The sequence below is a fragment of the Passer domesticus genome, chromosome 35 (genome assembly GCF_036417665.1).
Source record: "Passer domesticus isolate bPasDom1 chromosome 35, bPasDom1.hap1, whole genome shotgun sequence".
In the NCBI taxonomy this organism is placed as follows: Eukaryota; Metazoa; Chordata; class Aves; order Passeriformes; family Passeridae; genus Passer; species Passer domesticus.
In genome coordinates this window covers 99,666-115,044 of record NC_087508.1, presented here as the reverse complement: position 1 = coordinate 115,044, position 15,379 = coordinate 99,666, and the positions used below count along the sequence as shown (strand labels likewise).

At 63.3% G+C, this 15,379-nt stretch overlaps 2 protein-coding genes across 2 annotated transcripts in view; one reads left to right on the top strand and one right to left on the bottom strand.

The window, feature by feature from the left end:
• QPCTL (glutaminyl-peptide cyclotransferase like) lies at positions 1–8,746 on the top strand. The gene is given in 10 exon segments (XM_064402206.1): positions 1–244; positions 1,079–1,219; positions 3,606–3,938; positions 5,589–5,738; positions 6,729–6,789; positions 6,792–6,827; positions 7,961–7,999; positions 8,002–8,076; positions 8,470–8,549; positions 8,551–8,746. Coding segments are annotated over 10 exon segments (1,197 nt in total). The 5' UTR covers positions 1–28; the 3' UTR covers positions 8,617–8,746.
• Positions 8,747–9,333: 587 nt separating this feature from the next.
• The window catches only part of LOC135288742 (delta-like protein 3), a 9,698-nt gene continuing 3,652 nt past the window's right edge, over positions 9,334–15,379 (bottom strand). The window contains 10 exon segments of the mRNA XM_064402137.1: positions 9,334–9,339; positions 9,897–9,978; positions 10,509–10,677; positions 10,680–10,964; positions 12,326–12,377; positions 12,380–12,417; positions 12,495–12,569; positions 13,564–13,699; positions 14,410–14,469; positions 15,062–15,197. Of these exon segments, the coding sequence (XP_064258207.1) occupies positions 9,334–9,339; positions 9,897–9,978; positions 10,509–10,677; positions 10,680–10,964; positions 12,326–12,377; positions 12,380–12,417; positions 12,495–12,569; positions 13,564–13,699; positions 14,410–14,469; positions 15,062–15,197 (1,039 nt within the window).

Here is a 15,379-nt window from a genome sequence, read left to right as displayed (position 1 = left end):
CCGCCCCCCGAGGCCCCGCCCAGCCGCCATGCGCCGCTCGGGGGCCGCGGGTTCGAGTCCGGCCGCGGCCGCGGGGCCTGGGCCGGTACCGGGGCCGGTACCGGGGCCGGGCCCGGGCCGGGGTCGGTTCCGGGCGCTGCCCCCGCGCCCCCCGCGCCCGCTGCTGGCGGGGCTGGCGCTGCTGGCGGCGCTGGCGCTGCTGCTGGCCAGCCGGGCCGGGGAGAGGAGCGGGGCCGCCCGCCCGGTGAGCGGGAGGGGGGGGATTAACGGGGACCCCCCCCCAAATCCTTCCGGGACCCCCCGAGCCCGCGGGTCCGGGCTGGGAAGGGAGGGAGGGGTGGTGGGGTGGGAGGGACCCCCAAAACCGCTCTGGGACCCCCAAAAACCTCCGGGACCCCCAAAACTGATTCGGGACCCCCAAAATCCCTCCGGGACCCCCCAAAAACCTCCGGGACCCCCCAAAACCCCTTCGGGACTCCCCTGAACCCACCGGGACCACCGAAACCGCTCCGGGACCCCCAAAACTGATTCGGGACCCCCAAAACCCCAAACCCGAACCCAAAACCGCTTCGGGACCCCCACGGGATCCCCAAAACTGATTCGGGACCCCCAAAACCCCTCCGGGACCCCCAAAATCCTAAACCCTAACCCAGAACTGCTCTGGGACCCCCCCCCGAACCCACCGGGACCCCCAAAACCGCTCCGGGACCCCCAAAAAGGATTCGGGACCCCCAAAACCCCACCGGGACCCCCAAAACCCCACCGGGAACCCCAAAACCTCTCCGGGACCCCCAAAATTGATTCGGGACCCCGAAAACCCCGAACCCGAACCCAGAACCCCTCTGGGACCCCCCCAAACCCCTCTGGGACCCCCCAAACCCCCTCCCCAAATGTGGGGAGGGGTCTCTGACCCGTGCCCCCCAGGCCCCCCCTCGGACCCCCCCAAAACCCCCCCAGGACCCCCCAAAACCCCTTTGAGACCCCTTAAACCCCTCCGGGACCCCCCAAACCCCTCTGGGACCCCCCCAAAACCCCCTCCCCAAATGTGGGGAGGGGTCTCTGACCCGAGCCCCCCCAGGCCGCCCCCGGCCCCCCCTCGGACCGCGCCCTCCGGACCCTCCTGGCCCACCTGGACCCCGCCCGCCTCTGGGGGTCCCTCCTGCGGCCCCTCCTGCACGAGAGGGTCCCGGGGGGGCCCGGCAGCCGCGCGGCGCGCCAGGTGAGACCCCTCCCCAAATCACCCGGGACCCCCAATACACCTGGGACCCCCCAGTCTGCCTGGAGACCCCTCCCCAAATTACCCTGGGACCCTTAAATGTACACAGGGACCCCCAAACTACCTGGGACCCCTCCCCAAATACAGCCCAGACCCCAAAATCAGCCCTGGGACCCCTCCCCAAATAACCCCGGACCCCAAATCTGCCTGGGACCCCTCCCCAAATTACCCCGGGACCCAAATGTACACAGGGACCCCTCCCCAAATTACCCGGGACCCCCAAATCTGCCCAGAGACCCCGAAATCTGCCCAGGGACCCCTCCCCAAATTACCTCGGGACCCTTAAATGTACACAGGGACCCCTCCCCAAATTACCCCGGACCCCAAAACCAGCCCTGGGAGCCCCAAATGCGCCTGGGACCCCTCCCCAAATTACCCGGGACCCTTAAATGTACACAGGGACCCCTCCCCAAATTACCTGGGACCCCAAAATACACCTGGGACCCCTCCCCAAATTACCCCAGGACCCTTAAATGTACACAGGGACCCCCAAATCTACCTGGGACCCCTCCCCAAATACAGCCCAGACCCCAAAATCAGCCCTGGGACCCCCCCCACCAAATAACCCCGGACCCCAAATCTGTCTGGGACCCCTCCCCAAATAACCCTGGGACCCTTAAATGTACACAGGGACCCCCAAACTACCTGTGACCCCTCCCCAAATTACCTGGGACCCTCAAATGTACACAGAGACCCCTCCCCAAATTACCCCAGGACCCCCAACGTACACAGGGACCCCCAAATCTGTCTGGGACCCCTCCCCAAATTACCCCGGACCCCAAATGTACACAGAGACCCCTCCCCAAATTACCCCGGACCCCAAAACCAGCCCTGGGAGCCCCAAATGTACACAGAGACCCCTCCCCAAATAACCTTGGATCCCAAATCTGCCTGGGACCCCTCCCCAAATAACCCCGGGGACCCCAAAACCAGCCCTGGGACCCCCAAATCCAGCCCGGGGACCCCCAGATCCCCCCCAAATTCCTTTCAGATCCCCCCCAAACCCCCCCAGGCATCCCCGGGTGTCCGGTCCCACCTGTGTCCCCTCCATGTCCCCACCTGTGTCACCTGTGTCACCTGTCCCCACCTGTGTCCCCACCTGTGTCCCCTGTGTCCCACCTGTCCCTGTGTCCCCTGTCCCTGTCCCCAGCACATCGTGTCCCACCTGTCCCTGCCTGTCTCTGTGTCCCACCTGTGTCCCACCTGTGTCCCTGTGTCCCCACCTGTCCCCAGCACATTGTGTCGCACCTGCGCTCGCTGTCCCCGTGTCACCTGTCCCCATGTCACCTGTCCCCACCTGTCCCCAGCACATCGTGTCGCACCTGCGCTCGCTGGCCACGCCCTGGCACCTGGAGCTCGACACCTGTCCCTGTGTCCCCATGTCTCACCTGTGTCCCCAGCACATTGTGTCCCACCTGTCCCCATGTCCCCGTGTCACCTGTCCCTGTCCCCAGCACATCGTGTCGCACCTGTCCCCATGTCACCTGTCCCCACCTGTCCCCAGCACATCGTGTCGCACCTGCGCTCGCTGGCCACGCCCTGGCACCTGGAGCTCCACACCTGTCCCTGTGTCCCTGTGTCCCCATGTCCCCATGTCTCACCTGTGTCCCCAGCACATCGTGTCCCACCTGTCCCACGTGTCCCACCTGTCCCACCTGTCCCTGTGTCCCACCTGTGTCCCCGTGTCTCACCTGTGTCCCACCTGTCCCCACCTGTCCCTGTCCCCAGCACATCGTGTCCCACCTGCGCTCGCTGTCCCCATGTCCCCATGTCACCTGTCCCCACCTGTGTCACCTGTCCCCAGCACATCGTGTCGCACCTGCGCTCGCTGTCCCCATGTCACCTGTCCCACCTGTCCCCATGTCACCTGTCCCCATGTCCCCTGTCCCTGTCCCCAGCACATCGTGTCGCACCTGCGCTCGCTGTCCCCATGTCCCCATGTCCCCATGTCACCTGTCCCCACCTGTCCCCTGTCCCCAGCACATCGTGTCCCACCTGTCCCCATGTCACCTGTCCCCACCTGTCCCCAGCACATCATGTCGCACCTGCGCTCGCTGGCCACGCCCTGGCACCTGGAGCTCCACACCTGTCCCACCTGTCCCTGTGTCCCCATGTCCCCACATGTCCCCAGCTGTCCCTGTCCCCAGCACATCGTGTCCCACTTGTCCCCATGTCACCTGTCACCCCCTGTCCCTGTCCCCAGCACATCGTGTCCCACCTGTCCCCATGTGTCCCCACCTGTCCCCAGCACATCGTGTCCCACCTGTGCTCGCTGTCCCCATGTCCCCATGTCCCCATGTCACCTGTCACCCCCTGTCCCTGTCCCCAGCACATCGTGTCACACCTGCGCTCGCTGGCCACGCCCTGGCACCTGGAGCTCGACACCTTCTCGGCGGCCACGCCCCGCGGGCAGGTGACCTTCAGCAGCGTGGTGGCCACGGCGGCGCCGGTGACGGCGCGGCGCCTGGCGCTGGCCTGCCACTACGACACCAAGGTGCTGCCCCCGGACACCTGGGGGGACACCTGGGGGGACGCACCTGGGGACACACCTGGGGACAGCGACGGGACCTTCGTGGGCGCCACCGACGCCGCCGTGCCCTGCGCGCTGCTGCTGGAGCTGGCCACGGCGCTGGATGGACACCTGAGCAAGAGAGGAGAGCAGGTGAGGGGTGACACACCTGGGGACAGGTGAGGGACACACCTGGGACACCTGGGAATGGCTGGGGACAGGTAGGGACAGGTGGCACCGTGCCCTGCGCGCTGCTGCTGGAGCTGGCCACGGCGCTGGATGGACACCTGAGCAAGAGGGGAGAGCAGGTGAGGGGTGACACACCTGGGGACAGGTGAGGGACACACCTGGGACACCTGGGAATGGCTGGGGACAGGTAGGGACAGGTGGCACCGTGCCCTGCGCGCTGCTGCTGGAGCTGGCCACGGCGCTGGACACACACCTGAGCAAGAGGGGAGAGCAGGTGAGGGGTGACACACCTGGGGACAGGTGAGGGACACACCTGGGGACACACCTGACACACCTGGGGACAGGTGGGGCCGTGCCCTGCGCGCTGCTGCTGGAGCTGGCCACGGCCTTGGACACGCACCTGAGCAAGAGAGAGCACCAGGTGAGGGGTGACACACCTGGGGACAGGTGAGGATACACCTGGGGACACCTGGGACACCTGGGGATGGGTGGGGACACACCTGGGGACAGGTGGGGCCGTGCCCTGCGCGCTGCTGCTGGAGCTGGCCACGGCGCTGGACACGCACCTGAGCAAGAGAGAGCACCAGGTGAGGGGTGACACACCTGGGGACAGGTGAGGGACACACCTGGGACACCTGGGAATGGCTGGGGACAGGTAGGGACAGGTGGGGCCGTGCCCTGCGCGCTCCTGCTGGAGCTGGCCACGGCCTTGGACACGCACCTGAGCAAGAGAGAGCACCAGGTGAGGGGTGACACACCTGGGGACACCTGGGGACAGGTGGGAATGGTTGGGGACAGGTAGGGACAGGTGGCACCGTGCCCTGCGCGCTGCTGCTGGAGCTGGCCACGGCGCTGGATGGACACCTGAGCAAGAGAGGAGAGCAGGTGAGGGGTGGGACAGGTGAGGGATACACCTGGGGATGGCTGGGGACACATGGGGGTCACTTCAGAACACCTGGGGGTCACTTGGGGACAGGTGGGGATGTCTGGGGGTCACGTGGGGGTGTGACAGGTGTGTCACTCAGGTGTGTCCCAGGTGTGACAGGTGTGTCCCAGGTGTGTGACCCAGGTGTGTCCCCCCAGGACCCCCCCCCCAACACTGCAGCTGTCCCAGGTGTATCCCAGGTGTCCCAGCTGTCCCTCAGGTGTCCCAGGTGTGGCAGGTGTGTCACTCAGGTGTCACTCAGGTATTCCAGGTGTGACAGGTGTGTCACTCAGGTGTGTCACCCAGGTGTATCCCCCCAGGACCCCCCCCCAACACTGCAGCTGTCCCAGGTGTGTCCCAGGTATCCCCAGGTGTCCCAGCTGTCACTCAGGTGTCACTCAGGTGTCCCCAGGTGTGACAGGTGTGACAGGTGTGTCCCAGGTGTGTGACCCAGGTGTGTCCCCCCCAGGACCCCCCCCCTGACGCTGCAGCTATCCCAGGTGTATCCCAGGTGTCCCCAGGTGTGACAGGTGTGACAGGTGTGTCCCAGGTGTGACAGGTGTGTCCCAGGTGTGTGACCCAGGTGTGTCCCCCCAGGACCCCCCCCCTGACGCTGCAGCTGTCCCCAGGTGTGGCAGGTGTGTCACTCAGGTGTGTCCCAGGTGTGTGACCCAGGTGTGTCCCCCCAGGACCCCCCCCTGACGCTGCAGCTGCTGTTCCTGGACGGGGAGGAGGCGTTCGGCACCTGGAGCGAGCGCGACTCGCTCTACGGGGCGCGGCACCTGGCGGGGGCCATGGCACGGAGGGGACACCCCGCGGGGTCAGAGGTCACCGCCATGGTCAGTGACAATGGGGACACCCCGCGGGGTCAGAGGTCACCGCCATGGTCAGTGACAATGGGGACACCCCGTGGGGTCAGAGGTCACCGCCATGGTCAGTGCCATGGAGGGGACACTGTCCCTGTCCCTGTCCCTGTGTCCCTGTCCCCAAGGTGTCCCTGTCCCTGTGGTGTCCCTGTGATGTCCCCACAATGTCCCCAAGTGTCCCCTCGGTGTCCCCAGAGCCTGCTGGTGCTGCTGGACCTGCTGGGAGCCCCCAGCCCCGCTGTGTCCCTGTGTGTCCCCCATGTCCCCATGTCCCCGGTGTCCCCAGGGTGTCCCTGTGTGTCCCTGTGTGTCCCTGTGATGTCCCCAAGGTGTCCCCTCGGTGTCCCCAGAGCCTGCTGGTGCTGCTGGCCCTGCTGGGCGCCCCCAGCCCCGCTGTGTCCCCATGTCCCTGTGTGTCCCTGTCCCCTCGGTGTCCCTGTCCCCTCGGTGTCCCTGTGGTGTCCCCACAATGTCCCCAAGTGTCCCCTGTGTCCCCAGAGCCTGCTGGTGCTGCTGGACCTGCTGGGAGCCCCCAGCCCCGCTGTGTCCCTGTGTGTCCCCATGTCCCCATGTCCCCGGTGTCCCCAGGGTGTCCCTGTGTGTCCCTGTGTGTCCCTGTGATGTCCCCAAGGTGTCCCCTCGGTGTCCCCAGAGCCTGCTGGTGCTGCTGGCCCTGCTGGGCGCCCCCAGCCCCGCTGTGTCCCCATGTCCCTGTGTGTCCCTGTCCCCTCGGTGTCCCTGTCCCCTCGGTGTCCCTGTGGTGTCCCCACAATGTCCCCAAGTGTCCCCTGTGTCCCCAGAGCCTGCTGGTGCTGCTGGACCTGCTGGGAGCCCCCAGCCCCCGCTGTGTCCCTGTGTGTCCCCATGTCCCCATGTCCCCATGTCCCCGGTGTCCCCAGGGTGTCCCTGTGTGTCCCTGTGTGTCCCTGTGATGTCCCCAAGGTGTCCCCTCGGTGTCCCCAGAGCCTGCTGGTGCTGCTGGACCTGCTGGGCGCCCCCAGCCCCGCCATCCACAGCCACTTCCCCAGAGCCACCGATGGTTCCTGCGCCTGGCCGGCATCGGTGAGACCCCGGGACGGGGACGGGGACAGGGGGACAGAGGGACAGAGGGACAGCCAGGGGACACCGGGGACGGGGACAGGGACAGGGGGGACATGGGGGGGACAGGCAGGGGACACCGGGGACGGGGACAGGGACAGGGACAGGGGGACAGAGGGACACGGGGACAGAGGGACAGCCAGGGGACACAGGGGACAGGGACAGGGACAGGGGGGGACATGGGGGACATGGGGGGGACTTGGGGACAGAGGGACAGGGAGGGGACACAGGGGACACCGGGGACGGGGACAGGGACAGGGACAGGGACACGGGGGGACATGGGGGGGACAGCCAGGGGACATGGGGACAGGGACAGGGACACGGGGACAAAGGGGGGACATGGGGACACGGGGACAGAGGGACAGGGAGGGGACAGCCGGGGGACACGGGCTGGGATGGGGTGGGGACAGGGCTGGGGACAATGGGGAGGGGTGGGGACAATGACGGGGCGGGGACAGTGACGGGACCGAGGGACGGGATCCGGACATGGGACAAGAACCCAGAGAGGGTGGCGGTGTCCCCAGTGTCCCCCCAGATGTCCCCATTATCCCTGTTACCCCCAATCCCCCCAATGTCCCCTCAGTGTCCCCAATGTCCCCAAATGTCCCCAAATGTCCCCAGTGTCCCCAATGTCCCCCAGTGTCCCCATTATCCCTATTACCCCCAATCCCCGCAATGTCCCCCTCAGTGTCCCCAATGTTCCCAATGTCCCCAATGTCCCCTGACTGTCCCCAATGTTCCCAATGTTCTCAATGTCCCCATTGTCCCCTGACTGTCCCCAATGTCCCCAATCCCCACAATGTCCCCAATGTGTCCCCATTGTCCCCGTTAACCCCAATCCCCCCAATGTTCCCTCACTGTCCCCAATGTCCCCAATGTCCCCTCACTGTCCCCAATGTCCCCAATGTCCCCTCAATGTCCCCAAATGTCCCCAATCCCCGCAATGTCCCCAATGCCCCCAGTGTCCCCAATGTCCCCATTGTCCCCAATGCCCCCAATGTCCCCTGACTGTCCCCCGTTGTCCCCAATGTCCCCAGTGTCCCCAGTGTCCCCAATGTCCCCTCACTGTCCCCAATGTGTCCCCTCGCTGTCCCCAGAGCAGCGCCTGCGCCGCCTGGCCCTGCTCCGCTCCCCCCCCCCAGCCGCCGTTCTTTCCGCCTCAGCCCCGCCCCGGGGCCCGTCGAGGACGACCACCTGCCCTTCCTGCGCCGAGGTGACCGTCCCCCACTGTCCCCTCAGTGTCCCCGATGTCCCCAGTGTCCCCAATGTCCCCGATGTCCCCATTGTCCCCCGATGTCCCCCAGTGTCCCCCAATGTCCCTTTGCTGTCCCCACAGGTGTCCCCAGTGTCCCCAATCCCCTCAATGTCCCCCAAATGTCCCCAATGCACCCAATGTCCCCTCAGTGTCCCCCAAATGTCCCCAAATGTCCTCTGAGTCCCCAATCCCCCCATTGTCCCCAATATCCACAGTGTCCCCGATGTCCCCTCAATGTCCCCCATTATCCCCAATGTCCCCAAATGTCCCCAATGTCCCCCCATGTCCCCCATGTCCCCAATGTCCCAAATCCCCCCAGATGTCCCCCAAATGTCCCCTCTGTCCCCGCAGGGGTCCCGGTGCTGCACGTGATCCCGACGCCGTTCCCGCGGGTCTGGCACACGCCGGGGGACACCGAGGCCAACCTGGACCCCCCCGACCGTGCACGACCTGGCCAAGGTGCTGCTGGTCTTCGTGGCCGAGTTCCTGCAGCTCTGAGCCCCCGAAATCCCCGAAAACAGCCCCAAAAAAACACCAAAAATGGAAAAACCCAAAAATCCCCCAAAAAATCCCCCCAAAAAAATCCCCAAAAATCTCTGGACCTGGCCAAGGTGCTGCTGGTCTTCGTGGCCGAGTTCCTGCAGCTCTGAGCCCCGGAAATCCCCGAAAACAGCCCCAAAAAAACGCCCAAAAACGCCAAAAATGGAAAAACCCAAAAATCCCCCAAAAAAATCACAAAAAAACACCCCAAAAAAATCACAAAAAAATCCCGGACCTGGCCAAGGTGCTGCTGGTCTTCGTGGCCGAGTTCCTGCAGCTCTGGGGCCCCCAAAATCCCCGAAAACAACCCCAAAAAACCACCCAAAAACGCCAAAAATGGAAAAACCCAAAAATCCCCCCAAAAAATCCTCCAAAAATCCCAAAAAAACACCCCGAAAAAATCCCCAAAAATCCCCGGACCTGGCCAAGGTGGTGCTGGTCTTCGTGGCCGAGTTCCTGCAGCTCTGAGCCCCCAAAATCCCCGAAAACAGCCCCAAAAAACACCAAAAATGGAAAAAAAAACCCCAAAACAACAAAAAAATCACAAAAACCACCCCAAAAATTCCCAAAAAATAAAAAAAAATCCCCCAGACCCCCAAAATTCCAATAAATCCAAACAAACTCCAGGGCAGCAGAATTTCTCTTTATTGTTGGGATTTGGGGTCACACCTGGGGTCACACCTGGGGGGACAAAAAGGGGTTAAAGGGGGGGGCTCGGGGGATTTGGGGTCCCTGGGGAGATTTTGGGGTCCCAGGTGGGGATTTTGGGGTTTCTGGGGGGGATTTTGGGGGTCCCGGGGAGGATTTTGGGGGTCCCAGGGGGATTTGGGGGTCCCGTTTGGGGATTTTGGGGTTCTAGGGGGATTTTTGGGGTCCCAGGTGGGGATTTTGGGGGTCCCTGGGGGGATTTTGGGGTCTCTGGGGGGGATTTTGTGGGTCCCAGGAGGATTTTGGGGGTCCTTGAGGGGGATTTTAGGATCCTGGGTGGGGATTTTGGGGTCCCTGGGGGGATTTTGGGATCCCAGGGGGATTTTGGGGGTGCTGGGTGGGGATTTGGGGGTCCCGGGGAGGATTTTGGGGTCCCAGGGGGATTTTGGGATCCCAGGTGGAGATTTTGGGGTTTCTGGGGGGGGATTTTGGGGGGTTCCAGGAGGGATTTTGGGGTCCCAGGGTGGATTTTGGGGTCCCTGGGGGGATTTTGGGGGTCCCGGGGGGGATTTGGGGTCCCGGGGTCTCACCCTCGTGGCCGAGGGTCTCTGCGGGCGCCGCTCCGGCCCGGGGGGGCTCAGCTGGGGGGTCCCCGTGGTGTCTGTTGGGGTCCTGGGGCCAAAAACCGCCGTGAGACCCCCCAAAAAAACCCCAAATCCTGTCTGGAACCTGCCAGGACCCCCCAAAATCCCCAAAAAACCCCAAAGTGCCCCAAAATCCACCAAATTCTGAACCCCAAAGTGCCGACAAACTGCCCCAAATCCTGAATCAGAAACTGCCCCAAAACTGCCCAAAATCCTGAACTCCAAACTGTCCCAAAATCTCCAAATCCTGAACCCCAAAGTGCCCCAAAATCTCCAAATCCTGAACCCCAATTTGCCCCAAAAACTGCCACAAATCCTGAACACCAAAGAGCCACAAACTGCCCGAAAATTGCCCCAAATCCTGAACCCCAAACTGCCCCAAAATCTCCAAATCCTGAACCCCAATACCTCCTAAAATCCCTGAAAGCACGGCAAATCCTGAACCCTAAACTGCCACAAACTGCCCCAAAACCCCCAAACCGCCCCGAAACACCCCGAAACTCGATTAAAAAAATCCAGAACAGTCCCAAAAGTGCCCGAAACGGCCCCAAACCCGACCTGCCGGCCGCCTCCTCCTCCTGGCCACGGCCAGCCCCACGCCGGGGCGCCAGCAGCAGCAGCGGGAGCGCGCACAGCGCCAGCGGGGCCGCGCCCCCCGCGCCGGGCGGGGGGTTCGGGGGGCTCGGGGGCGCGGCCAGGCGCTCCTCGCAGCGCGGCCCGATGAAGCGGGGGCACAGGCGCACACGGGCCCCGAGAAGTGCGTGAAGCACGTCCCCGCCGGTGCGCGCACGGGCTGGGGGGCGCAGGCGCCGGCGCGGCGGCGGCAGCGCGGACCCGCGAAGCCCAAGGTGCAGCTGCAGGTGAAGGCGTTGGCCCCGTCCTGGCACGTGCCGCCGTGCGCGCACGGGTTCGGCGCGCAGTCGTCCGCGTTGTGCTCGCAGCGGCGCCCCGAGAACCCCGCGGGGCAGCGGCAGCGCGGCCAGGGGCCCCCGGGCCGGTCCTGGCACTGCCCGCCTGTAATGGAAATCGAGAAAAAATGCGTTAAAATGGGTGAAAATTGGGTGAAAAATGGATTTAAAATGGGTTAAAAATGGGTTTAAAATGGGTTATAAAGGGTTAAAAAGGGGGGAAATTGGGGGGGAAATGGGGGAAAAATTGGGTTAAAAATGGGGTTAAAAATGGATTTGAAATGGGTTACAAAGGGTTAAAAAAGGGGGGAAATCGGGGGGAAAATGGGTCAAAAATGGATTTAAAATGGGTTACAAAGGGTTAAAAAGGGGGGGAAATCGGGGGGAAAATGGGTTAAAAATGGGTTAAAATGGATTTAAAATGGGTTATAAAGGGTTAAAAAGGGGGGGAATGGGGGGAAAATTGGAGGAAAATTGGGGGGAAAATTGGGGAAAAATTGGGTTAAAAATGGGTTAAAAATGGATTTAAAATGGGGTTATAAAGGGTTAAAAAAGGGGGAAATGGGGGGGAAAATTGGAGGAAAATTGGAGAAAAAATGAGTAAAAAACTGAGGAAAAAATGGGGAAAAATAGGGGGGAAAAAAGGGGAAATGTTGAGTAAAAAATGGAGGAAAAATGGGTAAAAAATGGGGAAGGAAAATAGGGAAAAATTGGGGAAATGTTGAGTAAAAAATGGAGGAAAAATGGGTAAAAAATGGGGAAAAATTGGGGAAAAAATGGGTAAAAATGGGGAAAAATTGGGTAAAAAATGAGAAAAAATGGGGGAAAATTGGGTAAAAAATGAGAAAAAAGATGGTAAAAAAGGGGTTAAAAATGGATTTAAAATGGGCTATAAAGGGTTAAAAAGGGGGAAATTGGGGGGAAAATGGGGTAAAAATAGGGAAAAATTGGGGAAAAATTGGGGAAAATATGGGCAAAAAATGGTGAAAATTGGGTAAAAAATGCGGAAAAATTAGGAAAAAAATGGGGGAAAATGAGAAAAAATGGGGGAAAAATTGGGAAAAATATGGGCAAAAAATGGTGAAAATTGGGTAAAAAATGCGGAAAAATTAGGAAAAAAAATGGGGGGAAAATGGAAAAAAATGGGGGAAAAATTGGGAAAATATGGGGAAAAATTGGGGGGAAAAATGGAGAAAAATGGGTAAAAAAATGAGAAAAAATGAATTAAATGGGTAAAATATGGGGGGAAAATGGGGAAAATTTGTATAAAATTGGGGAAATATTGAGTAAAAAATGGAAGAAAAATGGGGAAAAATTGGGGGTTTTGGGGATTTTTGGGTTATTTTGAGGTATTTTTGGGTATTTTGGGTGGTTTTTTTGGGGTTTTGTTTTTTTGGTTATTTTTTATTTTTGGGTTATTTTCAGGTATTTGGTTACTTTGGGGTTATTTTGGTGTGGGGGTCTCACCGTTGAGGCAGTAGTGGGGCTCGCAGCGATCCGCCCTCCGCTCGCAGTTTGAAGCCCCGGAAGCCGGGGGGGGCAGCGGCAGCTGTAGCCGGGCCCGGGGGGGCGGCCCGGGGGTCCCGGGGGGTCCCGGGGGTCCCGGGGGTCCCGGGGGGGGGGCCCCGGGGGGGGGCCCGGGCCGGGGGGTCGGGGGCGCAGGCGCCGCCGTTGAAGCAGGGCCCGAGGGGCGCAGGGGGAGGGGGGGCACCTCGGGGAGGGGGAACGGGACCCCCGGACCCCCGGGAGGGGGCTCGGGGACCCCCGGAGGGGATTGGGGGACCCCCGGGACCCCCGGGAGGGGCTCGGGGACCCCCGGGAACCCCCCGAAGATGCTCAGAGACCCCCGGGGGGGGATTGGGGATCCCCAGGGGGGGATTTGAGACCCCCGGGAGGGGATTTGGGACCCCCGCGAGGGGATTGGGGATCCCCAGAAGGGGATTTGGGACCCCCAGGACCCCCGGGAGGGGCTCTGGACCCCCAAGAGGGGCTCTGAGACCCCCGGGAGGGGCTTGGGGGCCCCTGGGGGGAGCTTCGAGACCCCCGGGAGGGGATCAGGGACACCCAAAAGGGGCTTGGAGACACCCCGGGAGGGGCTTTGAGACCCCCGGGAGGGGATTTGGGACCCCCGGGACCCCCCCAAAGATGCTCTGAGACCCCCGGGAGAGACTTTGAGACCCCCGGGAGGGGCTTGGGGGCCCCCTGGGGGGAGCTTTGAGACCCCCGGGAGGGGCTCAGAGACCCCCAGGATCGACTCCGGGACCCTCGGGAGGGGCTTTGAGACCCCCGGGAGGGGCCCCTGGGACCCCCAGAAGAGGCTTTGAGACCCCCAGGATCGGCTCCGGGACCCCCGGGAGGGGCTTTGAGACCCCCGGGAGGGGCTCAGAGACCCCTAGGACCCCTTGATGATGCTTCGGGACCCCCGGGAGGGGGCTTGGGGACCCCCAGGGGGGGATTTGAGACCCCCGGGAGGGGCCCTGGGACCCCCAGAAGAGGCTTTGAGACCCCCAGGATCGGCTCCGGGACCCCCGGGACCCCCCTGGCGATGCTCCGGGACCCCCAGAAGAGGCTTTGAGACCCCCGGGATCGGCTCCGGGACCTCCGGGACCCCCTGACGATGCTCCGGGACCCCCGGGAGGGGCTTTGAGACCCCCGGGGGGCGGCTCCGGGACCGAGGACGGGGCCGCAGCTCCGGGGGTCGCCACCTCCGAGACCCCCGGGGGGTCCGGGACCCCCTCCGGGACCCTCGAGACCCCCGGGACCCCCTCCGGGACCCCCCTCCGGGACCCCCGGTGTCGCCTCCGGTGCCGCGGGGGGCGTCGCAGCCCGCTGCCGGGGACCCTGCGGGGGACAGCGGCCGTGAGTGGGGGCGGGGGGTCGCGGGGGGTCTCAAGGGGGTCCCGGGGTGTTTTGGGGGGGTTTCGGGGGATTCTTGGGGTCCTGGGGGGCTTCGGGAGGGTCTTAAGGGGGGTTCCGAGGGGGTCCCGCGGGGTCTTGGGGGATTTCAGGGGGTCCCGGGGTTGTTCTGGGGGGGGTCCCAGGGGGATTCTGGGGGGGGTTTTGGGGTTCGCGGGGATGTTTTGGGGGGGGTTTCGGGGGATTCCGGGGATCCTGGGGGGTCCTAGGGGGGTCCTGGGGGGATTCTGGGGGGGTCCTGGAGGGTCTCAAGGGGGTCGCGAGGGGTCTTGGGGGGGGGTTTCAGGGGATTCTGGGGGTCCTGGGGGGTCCCGGGGGGTGTCCTGGGGGGTCTCAAGGGGGTCCCGGGGGTGTTTTGGGGGGGGTTTCGGGGGATTTTGGGGGGGTCCCTGGGGGGGGTCTCGGGGGTCTCAGGAGGGTCACAGGGGTTTTGGGGGTCCCGGGGGGGTCTCGGAGGGGTCCTGGGGGGGGTCCCGGGGGGGTTTTGGAGGCCGGGGGGGGTCCCGGGGTTGTTTGGGGGGGTCTCGGGAGGGTTTGGGGGTCCCGGGGGGGTTTGGGGGTCCCGGGGGTCCCGGGGGGGTTTGGGGGTCCCGGGGGGTCCCGGGGGTCTCAGGGTGGGGGGGGGTCGCACTCACCGAGCAGTCGCGGGGGGCGGCGCAGGCGCGGGGGGGGGGCGCAGGGACCCCCGCACCCCCCTGGGGGGACAGAAAATGGGGAGGGGGCTCAGGGACCCGAACCGCGGGGGGGGCGGGGGGGGGCGGGGGTTGGGATTTTGGGGGGGGGGCAGGGGTTTATTTTTTTGGGGGGGGGTCAGGGGTATTTTTTGGGGTTTTTTTTGGGGGGGAGTTTTGGGGAGGGGGTCAGGAACTTTTTGGGGTTTTTTTTTCTGGGGGGGTATGGGAGTTTTTGGGGGGGTCAGGGATATTTTGGGGTTGTTTTTTGGGGGGGTTTGGGGGGGGCTCAGGATTTTTTGGGGTTTTTTTTGGGGGGGGGTCAGGGATATTTTAGGATTTTTTTGGGGTTTTTTTGGGGGGTGTCAGGGATTTTTTTGGGGGGTGTCAGGATTTTTTGGGGTTATAAATTTTTTTTTGGGGGGGTCAGGGATTTTTTTGGGGGTGTCAGGGATTTTTTGGGGGGTGTCAGGGATTTTTTGGGGGAGGTTTTTGGGGAGGATCAGGGATTTTTTGGGGTTTTTTTTGGGGGGGGGTGTCAGGGATTTTTTTGGGTTTTTTTGGGGGTGTCAGGGATTTTTTGGGGTTATATATTTTTTGGGGGGGGGTCACTCACGGGGGGCGCAGCAGCGTCGCAGGGCGCGCGGGCGGGGGGGGGGAGGGGGCAGCGCAGGCGGGTCCCGAAGCGCCGCCCCACCCCCCCGGCCCCCCCCCGCCAGGGCCCCCCCGGGCTCAGGCGCGGCGGGGGGGCCCTGGGGGGGAAATTGGGGAGGGGTCGGCACGGCCGCGACCCCCCCCGGGACCCCCCCAGGAACCCCGGCACGGTTTAACCCCCCCAGACCCCGAAATTCCCCCCAAAATCTGAATTTCCCCCCCAAAATCTGAATTTCTGCCCAAAAAACCCCGAATTTCCCCCCCCCCCAACCCCAAAAAT